General features: G+C 34.1%; 1 protein-coding gene across 1 annotated transcript in view; it reads right to left on the bottom strand.

The window, feature by feature from the left end:
- Positions 1–600: 600 nt before the first annotated feature.
- HCFC2 (host cell factor C2) overlaps positions 601–12,696 on the bottom strand; it is a 36,971-nt gene continuing 24,875 nt past the window's right edge. The window contains exons 10-15 of the mRNA XM_081085115.1: positions 11,172–11,349; positions 8,028–8,231; positions 7,331–7,404; positions 5,235–5,372; positions 3,363–3,548; positions 601–2,757 (exon numbers count right to left, since the gene is read on the bottom strand). Coding sequence (XP_080941241.1) covers positions 2,443–2,757; positions 3,363–3,548; positions 5,235–5,372; positions 7,331–7,404; positions 8,028–8,231; positions 11,172–11,349 — 1,095 coding nt within the window. The 3' untranslated portion in view covers positions 601–2,442. The remainder of the gene's footprint in view (positions 2,758–3,362; positions 3,549–5,234; positions 5,373–7,330; positions 7,405–8,027; positions 8,232–11,171; positions 11,350–12,696) is intronic.

The following is a 12,696-nucleotide window of genomic DNA, read 5'->3' as shown; positions in this document are numbered from 1 at the left end:
TTTACCCCAATCCATTCTAGTCATGAACACACAGCTCAAAGATCTCTTATTAACTGTTAATGTCAAAGCCATAGAGATTTCTCAATGGCATCTTTCAGTCACCAATCACTTATCAGAGAGATAAATGTGACTAACATTTAATGTACAAATGCTAAAAAAATGATAAACTCTGGGCTAATTCTCAAAGTAAAAACATTTGCTATTTTAACAAATCCTTTCAGAAAAAAAGAATGCCTTTCTCTCTAGAAAATAAGATGTTAGAACCAAAAGTTCATATTCACCTCCTGATCTAGGACAGTAGAAGCATTTAAGCAAAGTAAACTAAATCAAATACAAAATAGGTATAAATGTGCATACTCAAACAAATAATCCATTCTTTGCTTAAAATCAGCTTATTCCTTATTATTAAGAGAAGTGCTTCAAGATACAAACTGTTAATTAATATAGAGAATAAGGGGTTTAAAGCCAGACCTTTTTCTAATAAAGCAAAAAGGTCATTAAAATAATTGGGCCTGATACACATACTTACTATAACTTTCCATTCTTACTCTTTATAACTAAACGCGCACACATACACAACAAACCCTAGCATTTAATATGTGCAAAATTGCTTACCATTTATTTTAACTTTGGTTACGTTTTTGTTTAGCCTATTATCAGTCACATTATAGAAGCTATACAAATGATTACAAACATAATAATGAGGTAAGTTAAAATTCTACTAGTGCAAAAAGCAAGCATATGCCAAAAAGCAAAGCATATGAGTTACACAAATGCAGAATGAAGCTCTCACCAAGGGTGGTGCTGGGATTAACAAACCAGAGAAGCTCCTTGTAAACATTGTTTGTAAAATACACATTTAAAGATTAAGGATTCATACAGCCACAAAAAAGGTATTCTAATAACACCATAGTAGTGCATTTATTTTACCTTTAGAGTTTGGAAATCACTCAGTATGCATCTAACAATTTGCATATTTTCTTCAAGAGAAATTTAATTAGTGAGACACATTAATTACAAATACTGTAGTATAAAAATCCCACTTCTTTACAAAAATTATATATTAAAATATTCTATACACTTTAAATTAGTAACTGGAACATACATATATATCAATTCTGCACAATTAAACCTATCTTTGCTTGGAGCATTATACATGAAGTTGGAGGACATAGCTACTCAGTCAACCTAAACTGGCATAGGTTATAAGGTATAAAAAAGATAGACCTGTGCCTCTGCAGTTACTGCAGTTCTTAGTTTGAAATATCTTTTCTGCAATTATTGCTCTGTATCTATTCCCGATTTGAATAGGCAGTGAAACCAGAAATTACTAAAAGGTTTAAAACAGGTTACCTGGAGCAGAGTATCCACAATGCCTCTCTGCATCTTTATGATTGCAATGGAACCTGAGTAAGCTATCTAATGCTTGTATTTCAGTTGTAAAAAAGTTTATACAATTTTGAGGTAAAAACAATGCAAAAATAAAATATTTAGAGCATTTACAAAAATCTTACAAATGTTTAAAACACTATTTCAAAATTTGTGTCCTTTTAAGGTGCTTCTTTCTTTTTGCAATAAGGGGAACATGCACTTTAATTTTGAATGTTTTAATTTCAGCAAAAGTAAAGTTAGGGCCATGAAAACAGATGTTAAAATATTCAGGGATATGCTTCACTTCTGATGAAAATATAGAATTTAAGTGCTGAAAGGGACCTTAAAGGTAAAATTTTAAAACTCCCTCATCTATTAATGAGGAAATTGAGGGCCAGATAAGTGCTTTGGCCAAAAATATATTCCAATATATCACCCTGGTATGAATCAAGAAAACCCATTATATTTTGCCATGATTCTGGAAAAATAATAAAAATTCAAAAGCAGTTTCTGAACTTGCCTCTTTTTTAATTTCATTAAGTTCTGTGCTAACTATATATAAACAAAGAAATCAAATGGCTGCTAAAATCAGTAAAACAAATATTAACCAATAGAAAACAGTTGTTAGAGGATCACTGATCATATAAAGTTAGAGGACGTACTCATAGACAGGGCCTTTACAATGTAGGGAATGTTTACGGTATAAGACAGCACACTGTACAATAGCCAGTTACTAGAATCTCCTCAATAACCCTAGGATGACTGAGTTACATGACCTTTATAAAATACATTGGGGTAATAATGTCTTCTAGCTTTTATCTTAATTTTACTATTTTCCTTTACAAAAGAGCTATAACTATAACAAAGAATCCATATACTAAATCTCAGAGAGTCTTTGCGACTTTTCTATTTTTATTTGGATCTAGAACTGAGCAAATACATTTTAAGAACAGCTTACAAATTCAAATTCATAACTGCTAGAAATACAAAGAATACTCTTTTTAAATGACAAATCTTCATAACCAGTTACTAATAAATAATCATAATCACAATAGCTTTAGTAAAAACAATTCAATTTAAAGGTGTTTTTTTATTGTTACCTTGAAGCCACCGAACTTGCGTAGCTGGTCCGTATCCCTTTTCATTCTTTGCTGATATCCTGAACACAATGGCAGGTCTGGATGTGTAATCAATATGTGCATTTGCAAGTTGCCCAGTGGTCACTATACATGATGTCTTAAGACCACAATAAATCCTCATAAAAACAAGTTGACTTGGATTATCTTGTATTTGTGCTGTGCGGATTGCCAAGTAGGCTGAATATTCCAAAATATTTCCAGAAGGTGAAGTTGGAGGTTCCCAGGAAAGATGGATACCCTCAACATTCTTGAAGAGAGGAGAGAAAAAAAAACAGGTAAAGGTTCTGAAGTTTTCTCTACTATGTTAATTCTATCTTTAGAATACAAAATGCTTTTTGTATTAGATGTTAGAACTTTTATTGCTGAGTTTTAAAAACCTATCTTAATTGGATCTGCAATGTGTAATTAATGCCCACTTTTCAAAAACATATCTAGGCTTAATTGTCTGCTTGTCCTATGCCAAGAAAGGTATTTTTCTTGCTTGAAAGCAGACATTTTCTTCTCTAAAATTTTAAAGGGGCAGGACCTTAGGATAAAATATAATCCAATTTTATGTATTCTATTAAATTCTTCTAGCACAAATCTTTGGTTCCATAAACAAGTATAAAATTAATATTAAGAAATATAGCAGATTTCCCTTTCTTTACTTTAGATGCTGTAATTCTACTTGAAATTTGGTCCTTAAAAATATTGTGATTGATTAGCAAAAAATACTCTTTTAACCTTTTAATCGCCCCTTTTAAATATCTCCCATTTCATTAGACACTAACAAGAATCTCTTTACTGACAGTTTTACTTCATGTACAAAGTTTCAAATAATTTACATAACCAAGTCTTAACCTGACATCTCACCTTTGAAATTCTGACTGCAGAAGGAGCTCCAGGAAAACCAGGAATACAAGTTTTAAATTCACTGATTTTGCTGAAAGGGCCTATTCCACAACCATTGATAGCAGCAACCCTGAATCTGTATCCTGTGCCTGGAACAAGATCTTGTTTCTTAAGTAAACTGTAGTCAGGTACGTCTGCATTTCCTATCTAAAATGCAATATATGCAAAAGTAAAGAAAAGGTGCAATTAATTATTTTTTAATTAAACAAAACTTTTAAAGAATGAATTGTTTAAAGGTTCTAGTCTACATTTATGTATTTCCCCCTTTTCACACATGGAATGAGAACTCCAACACCAAAACAACAGAGCCCATAAATTGGTGATTCGTATTCAGAGGAAAAGTGCCCTTCCAGCTGAGAATCACTGATCACAAAAAGAAGTGCAAGGGTATTCTGCACATGAAGAGTGTATAGGTAGCAAAAATTAAGGATCAGTATAAACAAAGTAACAACCATCTCATCTCCATGCTGAATAAATGTTAAATAATTAGATTTCATAATCTAAGTGGGAAGATTGTAATATTTATAACTTTCAAATAATTTTTACATATTCTCCCTAACTCTTACTACACCTCGGTGAAACATATAGCACCAACACATCATCCCATTTTAAGGGAACTATGTCATCTCCATAGGAAACTGAGTCTCAGAGAGGTTAAATGAGTGATTTGTCCAAGGTCACACTGTTGAGTGCTAGAACTAATCATGCAAAACCAAGTTTATTGATTCTAAATGTTAAGTTCTTTTTACCTTTCAGGAAAAACAAGTAGCTGCTAGGGCCTTATATAGGTATTTCCTTACATATGAAATCAAACTGCAGCCAGAAATTTTATTAGGCATAATACTAACAAATTATTAACCAAGATTTCTATTTTGTTTTCAAGAATTGGAAAAATTCAATATGAAAAAGAGGGACACCAGTAGTAATATTAGAAAAACTAAAATATAATGATAAATGATATATTCACCATTTGTGCAGATCTTGGGGAGATTCAATCTATTTCTTGGCAATTCTCTCTCTGAAATTTACCATTCCAGATAAAAATTAGTTCAGTATGCTTTGGCGCTGTTATCTGTTTCACAATCCTCAGAGGGTAAATGTCTCACTTATATATATGAAGTCCTCCTTTAAGGGATTTCAGAACCAAGGGAAACTTAAATTGTATTCACTAGCCTACAGGGGCTTTTAAATTTTTTAAGTTGTGAATTCAGAAATAAAGTTGAGAGTAAGAAAAATATTCTATTCTCTAAACACAACACATAATATAACTAGAGATATTTCAAAAAATCCTTATCTATACAGGATAGACTATATTATTTATGACTCAAAATCCAGCTCAGTGATTGTATAAGGTTTTTAAATTACCTGCTTGTGCCCTAGCCGGTTTGGCTCAGTGGATAGAGTGTCAGCCTGTGGACCAAAGGTCCCCGGGTTCAATTCCGGTCAAGGGCTCATACCTTGGTTGCAGGCTTCTCCCAGGCCCGGGCCCTTGTCAGGGCGCATGCAGGAGGAAACCAATCGATGTGTTTCTCTCACATCGATATTTCTCTGTCTTTCCCTCTCTCTTCCACTCTCTCTAAAATCAATGGAAAAATATCCTCGGGTGAGGATTAAAAAATAAAAATCAATAAATAACCTGCTTGTGATGTATTTTATAGAAAGATCCTTTAAAAAGAATACAACATAACTAGATATATAGAATTCTCAATTACAGATTGTGAACAGATCCTAATTTCATGCATTCAAGTGTCTTCAATTAAAGTTACATAAAAACAATACCACCTCATTCTAGAGGCTTATAACTCACAGTGTAGAAAATACATCAATAGCTACCTTTGAAATGCTTTGCTTCCCTTTTGGCAGCAAATAAAACTGGCTCACCAACGCTGTGTTATTTTTAAAAATTCCTACATCACACCACTGTCGTTCTCCTGCTTTCGTTGTGGTCACTGGATTTGAAGAAGTCTCTTTCTGATTTCAGAGAAAAAAAAATTTATGAAGACTCTTATTGAGCATATAATAAATTTCTAGATTTAATAACTCCATGCAGTGATCTACAAATAGGCATATGGGTAAACACCACAACATTAATAGTTCATAAGTAAATAAACTCTTAAGAGATTAGGTCAACTGACAGTGAAACAGGGATGCCAATTCAAACACAGGGAGTGACAGGCATTCTCCAGGTCAGTAGCTCTGTATACTATCACCCTCGCTGGAGTTAGCATGCTTTCCAATCCACTAGTGGTATGTTAAAATGCCAGCTGTTTTATAGAACATTGTCATTTCAGAGACTCTCTCAGAAAATGTCATCTCTTTAGTGTGACAATACAACTTGCTCCAAAAGGAGCTAATAAGAAAAAATTCATTCCAAGCTGGCTTATTTCTAGATTCAAAAACAACTAGCAGAAATTCAGTGATCTTTGCACTTGAAATACCTGTGATTCTCCAAACCTAAAAGGAGAAAAAATGTTCAAAACTAAAATGCAATTTGAATACACTTTAGTATATATACTAAAGAGGAACAGATTAAACAGTTTTACATTTTTTGCCTTGCTTTAAAACAAATAAACTTCCTCTACCTTAAGCTACTTTTAGTGATAAGTGAATTATACTTATCCCTGGAACTAACCTTTTTAAGCCATCTTCTTTATAAATGAGACACTGTTTCCAGAAGCTCAAAACAAATGTGCACTTCAGTTATTTATTTCTGTCTTAAATATATAACAGCAGAGGTACATGCTTACAATTCACATTGTTATTTAGGCTATCACACATGACAAAGTGAACTAACCAAGAATCTTTAAGGTTTTTCTTTAAAAAAAGGAATAGCTTTGAACTTGTTTTCATTTTTAAAGTTGTAAAAACTCTCTTCAACAACTTTTATAAAACAACTGGCTCCAAATGAAATAACAAATACCATTCTGGCTGATGCATGACAAAATAGATTTAAGAGAAAAAAGTTCACTTTAATAATTCTTCCCTGAGAAGAGTCTTAGAACACTAGGATTTAACATTTTGTAAAGGTAAAAGCTGATGATGGTAAATATATGATCAAAATCTGTAAAATCATGATTTAAAAAAAACTAAAACCATAGACAATTGAAAACTCTAAAATGTAAATATTAGGTCAAATAAAAACTCTTGCTCATAGCAATAAAGTTGAAATGATTGATAATTTAAAAATAAATTAAAAGGCATATGCACACACATGCACACAAACATGTATTGTCCCTATATTTACCTAATTAAGACAATCTTGGTATCTTTGCGAGGCACTTTCCTAGCATTTTAAGTTTGGTGCCATGCAGACCCATTCTGGCTTCTCTTTTGGTAGCAAATAATATTGTCCAATGTCAGAGAACACTGGGCTACCCTATAGGTATGTCTAACCCAGTATCACAATATTCTGTTGTTCTCCTATTAAGCAGCTAGCAATAGAGTCATTCAAGTTTTATGTTCCATAACATATCCTTTTACTCATAAAACCATTAATATAATTTACATATATATTTATCTACATACACATTTATTATTATAAAAGTAACACATTTCATTATAGAAAAATATAGAAAGCATAAAGAAGAAAGTAAAAATTGTCTGTGGCCCCACAACCTAGAAAAATTCATCTAGCATTGTAGTGTGGATGTGTGTGAACTCATGTGATGTATAAATGAATGTATTAGGTGTATTTTTTAATAAAATTGGGACCACAGTATGAATGTATTTCTGTGTGTGTGTATATATCTTTTTTCACTTATCATTACTGTGAACATTCTTCCTATTCAACCCTTTATTTCTCAATCTATGTCAAATCATTACTAGAGGACACACATGAATCTTTCTGTGAGTTTATGTCAAAGCTGCTCAGTATTTAAAGGCTATTTACTCGTCTGTAAACACACGCTGTCTCCAAGTCATATACTTACAGAAAACGGCATTGCTGCAGCATGTGTCTCCACACGGCTGATCTTAGTTGCAGGCAGTGCACAGGTTTCGTCAACTGAAAATTAAACAATTCATCAGGTGAGACTTATATAATCACTTATCAAACAGACACATTAAAATATAATTTATAAATATGCCAAATTAGCCAGAGGGGAAAAAAATCACAATAATTAGAAATATGTACCCTCTAATTCAAACTAATTCACAAAGCTGATTTTTCCAGGGTTTGATAACCAGCTATAACTGCAGCAAATATTTACCAAAGATGAAACACAATTGCTAATTGCAAAAAAAATGAGAATTTACAAAATCAGAAATCATTCAAGCTGGGAGAATTGTTACTCCATAGTCTAGAACTAATCTTTTCTAAGGAAAAAAAAATTGTTGAATATATTCACGGTATTGTGTTTCAGTGTGTGCTGATTTCAATATTTTATGTAAGGCAGCAGAGAGTATATTACATAATCATTTTAATTGAAATGCTTTATATGTTTATACAGAATTCAATCCAAGGTGAAATGCAACTCCCATATGAAACAAGTCTGATAAATTTATATACAAATAAAGGTTCAAAATACAGTATGTGAAACACATTTCATTTCCTATTTAAAACAAGTAAGCTTGATGAATTTATATATAAAAATGGTCAAAATACAGTATGTGAAACACATTTCAAACCTTCAGATTTGGTACTGAATGTTGTTAGTGAAGTTTCATCTTTAACAACTGCCCCATTTGTACTGGATGATTCAGTTTTAATGGTCTGCTGGGTTACCATAGTTTGTGCGCTGCAAACAGTACTGGATACAGAAGTTTCAGGAATTACTGTTCTTAAGTCCAGGCAACTACTTAGAACACCTATATTTGCTGAAGTGTGAGGACCTAAAATTAAAGGGAAAAGATCAATTATTAACATAATACCTGCAGATAATTGTTGTATCTTATAGTTCTTATCATATAATTCTTGGTATTTTCCCATTTTAAAATCATAAACATGAGCACCACAAATGTCACTCATACTAATTAACCATTAGGCAGAAAATATTTAGAAAAATAAAGTGTATAATATCCAAAACAGATGTCCAACTTCTCAGCTCCCTCTTCCATTCTAAACACTGAATCATTGTTCTCCAGCTCTACTAAATGATGCATCAGATGGCCTTACTCCCATGTTAGGTGAAAAAATAAAGGTCATCAGGCGTGAATGCCATCAATTTTGTGCCTTCTCCTGCCCTAAACTAGAAAGGAATGTATGACTGTGTCCATTCTCTCCATCTTCTCTTCATTTCAGAGGATGAGCTGACCTCTCTCCTAAGGAAGTGTAATCTATCTTCCTGGTCCCATTCCTCCCCCATATTTTGGGACCCTCTTACCAATCATTCCTCTCTCTTCAGAATTTACAGGTTCTTTTTCTCCAGTTTTTGGCCCTCAGTCCATAACATTATCAAGTCTCTCAAGCAAACACACACTCACCTTCCTTGACCCCGCCCCCGCAGTTATCCCGTTACTCTCTCCCCTTACTATTCCCTTCAGAACAGTCCCTATTTCCCTGCCCTCTCCAAATGTGGTTTCTAAAACACTACCTACTTTAATGAAATGGCTCTGGCAGACAGCAATGATTTCTAAGGGATAATTTTCAATTTTAAGTTACCTCGCCTTTCTGCAATGTAAACTATGCTGACGATATACTCCTTTCTATAACTTATCTTCATTCATTCTACAATATTGAAGATTTACTATTTACCAGACTTTGTGCTTGTTTCTATAATGGTGAAACAAAGAAAGTATGGTCCATATCTCAGGAACTTACAGTCACACGGTAGAGAGAGAGATGCATACACTAGTCACAAACTGTGATGCCTACTACAGAGGGGAAAACATGATACCAATCTTTTTGGTTCATTTCCTAACCTGCTAGGAACCCCCTTTCAATCTCTTCAGCTAGCTTCTCTCCCTCAAATGACCCTTTAAGTGCAGGTATTCCTAAGCCTTTCCTCTTCTCCTTTTACATGTTTCCCTGTGCTTTAACTACCATTCATGATTATACTTCTCTCAAGTACACGTGGGCACTGTGCCAAGTGCTGTAAACTAGAGCAGTGAACACATCAAACAGGGTCCCTGCGCTGAGAAGTTTGCATGTTAGAGACCCTTAACTTCTAAATTTATACTTTCAGACAAGAACTGCCTCCTAAACTCCAGACCTAAGTATCCAACTATCCATTAGAAATCTTTACCATATGTCCCTCAAATGCCTCGAAAACAGTCAAATTCACACTTGCTCCTATATATATTTCTTCTCTTGATGACAAGTATCATCATCCATCGAATGTCCAACACTGGGAGTCATGTTCAACTCATTTTTATTTATCATATCCAACAAGTTTTCAAGTCTAATAGTCTCCAAAATGATGTATTGTCTTTCCTCCAACTCACCCACTGCTTTAGTCTCGATGTATCTCTCAGTCCTAAAAGTTTCCTAACAAGTTTCCCAATCAATTTCTATTATAGTTCTTCCTGATGATGAGACTAGAGTGCCCTTTCCAAAACAAAACACTAATCATGTCACTCTTCCACTCTTGAAAAATACCAGCTACTCCAACCAGCAGACAAAAGACCCAAATCTGCTCATGTTAACCTGAGATTGGGTAGCTAGCTATTCACTCAGACCCTTGAGTGTCGATGATGTGCCAAGTACTGTCAATGTATAACTACTTTGATTTTCCCATTTGCCTAATATTCATTTTATCCAGACTGCCTTACAATGTAGAATTTAGAGTACATTAAGATTTTGAAATCTCAAAGCTCATATGTTTTCAAGAGTATAAACTTCTTTATAAAACAGACATAGAACATCACTATAAGAAAGAAATTAAAGTTGAGATCTAGGTCCAAGTTTCTATAATTTTGACCAAATAATTTCTTACATCAGAAAATCAATAAAACAAAAGCACTCTCCTCTTCCACAAGTAATGAAATGACAAAACTTATAGGAAATTATTTCCCTTGAATATTTTTATCTGCCATCAACTTATGAAGAAAAATGGAAATAAAAAGAATATTCCTCTTGCTAAGTTTGAATCATTAAAGAGGAATTAAATTTAATCAGCTGTCATAATTTTTTCAAACTGAAAATAAAGTCTCATGATCCTATGTCAGGGATGTATCAGAATGAGATTTATAAAATAATTTTAGATATTAAAATCAGAGGCAATGCTTATATCTCATATGGCTTCAGAATATTCAAATTAAGTTATTTTAAATATAAAGATCACCAAATTATAAGCTTTTCCATGATTGCAACAGCTCTCATAAATGAACCATCTTTCTGAAAATAATCCAGTTATTTGCTAAACAAATATTTACTAAGTGACTACTTTACCAGGCATGAATCTGGGTGCTAAGAAAATAGAGGTGAACAAGATAGACAAAAACTTCCTGCCCAAAATAAATAATATCAAACAGTTATAAATGTTAAGAAAACAGAGCAATAGGATAGTGACACTGAACACACTGGCCAAGTACAAACACACTGGCCAATTGCAAATGTCATACAAGAGCTTCCTCATTTAAATTCTTTTTTTTTTCATTTTTAAATGTATTTTTTATTGTTATTTAAAGTCCATAGCTCATAATTATTCATTACTATTCAGTTTAGTGCTTATAATTGACATCACAAATCACTCTAACTAGTCAATTTGTTTGTTATATTATTATTTTGAAAATGGATCAAAACCATGTAACATTTACTTTTTTAAACACTCAAAAATTCCCTACCGTTATTATAAAAAGCTTTAGCTTTACTTAAAACACTATCTTTATTACCTTCATTTTTCCTTAGCATATCCGCCATACAACTATTATGATTAGAAGCATTAGTTGCCAAAGGTGAATGTAAAACAGCATTAGAATCAGTTGATGATTTGAGATCTGGTTTGTTTTTCACTGAAGTTACTTTCATAGCTGTATGTTCAGTTTTTGCACTGTTCATTATATCATTGATCTACAAGAAATAAAATAGTTTGTTGTAGCAAGCAATGCTCAATTGCATAGAAATACATGTAAAAAACAAGCAAAATAACTTTCAACTTAATGATTTTGAAAATAAGTTAACCAAAATATGAAACAGTGTAAATTATATTCTTAATTTGTAAGAATTATTTTTAAAATTTATATTAGTTTAAGAAGACAATTTCTTTTTACTTAATTTCCATTCTCAAATGGCTTGTTCTAAAGGGAAAAGGGAGGGTATATTTTGAGGGGAAAATCTACATTTTTATAAGTTGTAGTTAGTATTTAAGTAAATATGTATGTAACACAGGAGACAGCACCACAGCTACTGAGTCTAACATTCTGGTCAAATTTTCTTAACAAGGACGAGACATGTATATTACAGATCTGACAACTACTAAAAGTAAAATCTCAGTTACATGGACTCTTCAAGCAAAATAATTATTCTGTATAATTGAACTTCCCATATAGATATCAAGATTTAATACACAGACATATCAATATACTTTACCATTAAACATTTTAGATAGGAATCATTCTAATTATATTTTATTTTTCTTAGTAAACATACTATAAAGAACACATTTAAACTTTTTTCTATTTCAAGTCATTAACGTAAATATCAGTTATTATATTACAACTAGAGGCCCAGTGCATGAAATTCGTGCCCTGGAGGGGGGGGGGGCCCTTAGCCCGGCCTGCACCTTCTCACAGTCCAGGACCCCTTGCTCCTTACCGCCCGCCTGCTCGCTGCTCCTTACTGCTCCGCTCGCTGCTCCTTAGCACTGCTGCAGAGGCGGGAGAGGCTCCTGCTGTTGCGCTCACCAGTCGTGAGCCCGGCTTCTGGCTGAGCAGCACTACCCCTGTGGGAGCGCACTGACCACCAGGGGGCAGCTCCTGCGTTGAGCGTCTTCCCCCTGGTGGTCAGTGCACTTCATAGCGACCGGTCGTTCTGGTTGTTCCACCGTAATGGTCGCTTAGGCTTTTGTTATATAGACTAGTAACTTTGCTCTTTCAGGATCTCTCAGGGTGCAACAAATGGCATCAGGGCCCGGACCACAAATTCCCTCATTTTTATTGTTATCACTAGAGGCCCGGTGCATGAAATTTGTGCACTGGGGTGGGGAAAGTGCCTTAGCCCGGCCTGCGCCCTCTCACAGTCCTGCACTCTCTCGCAGTCCGGGACCACTTGGGGGATGTCCGCCTGCCGGCTTAGGCCCGATCCCCCTAGGGCCTAAGCCAGCAGTCAGATATCCCTCTCGCAGTCCGGGGCTCTCATAGTCTGGGACCCCTCACTCCTTACTGTCCGCCTGCAGCAGAGGTGGGAGAGGCTCCTGCC

This window comes from Myotis nattereri (assembly GCF_964212035.1).
Source record: "Myotis nattereri genome assembly, chromosome: 2".
NCBI lineage: Eukaryota > Metazoa > Chordata > Mammalia > Chiroptera > Vespertilionidae > Myotis > Myotis nattereri.
Note: the sequence above shows the minus strand (reverse complement) of the source record. Positions and strands in the feature narration are given on the sequence as shown.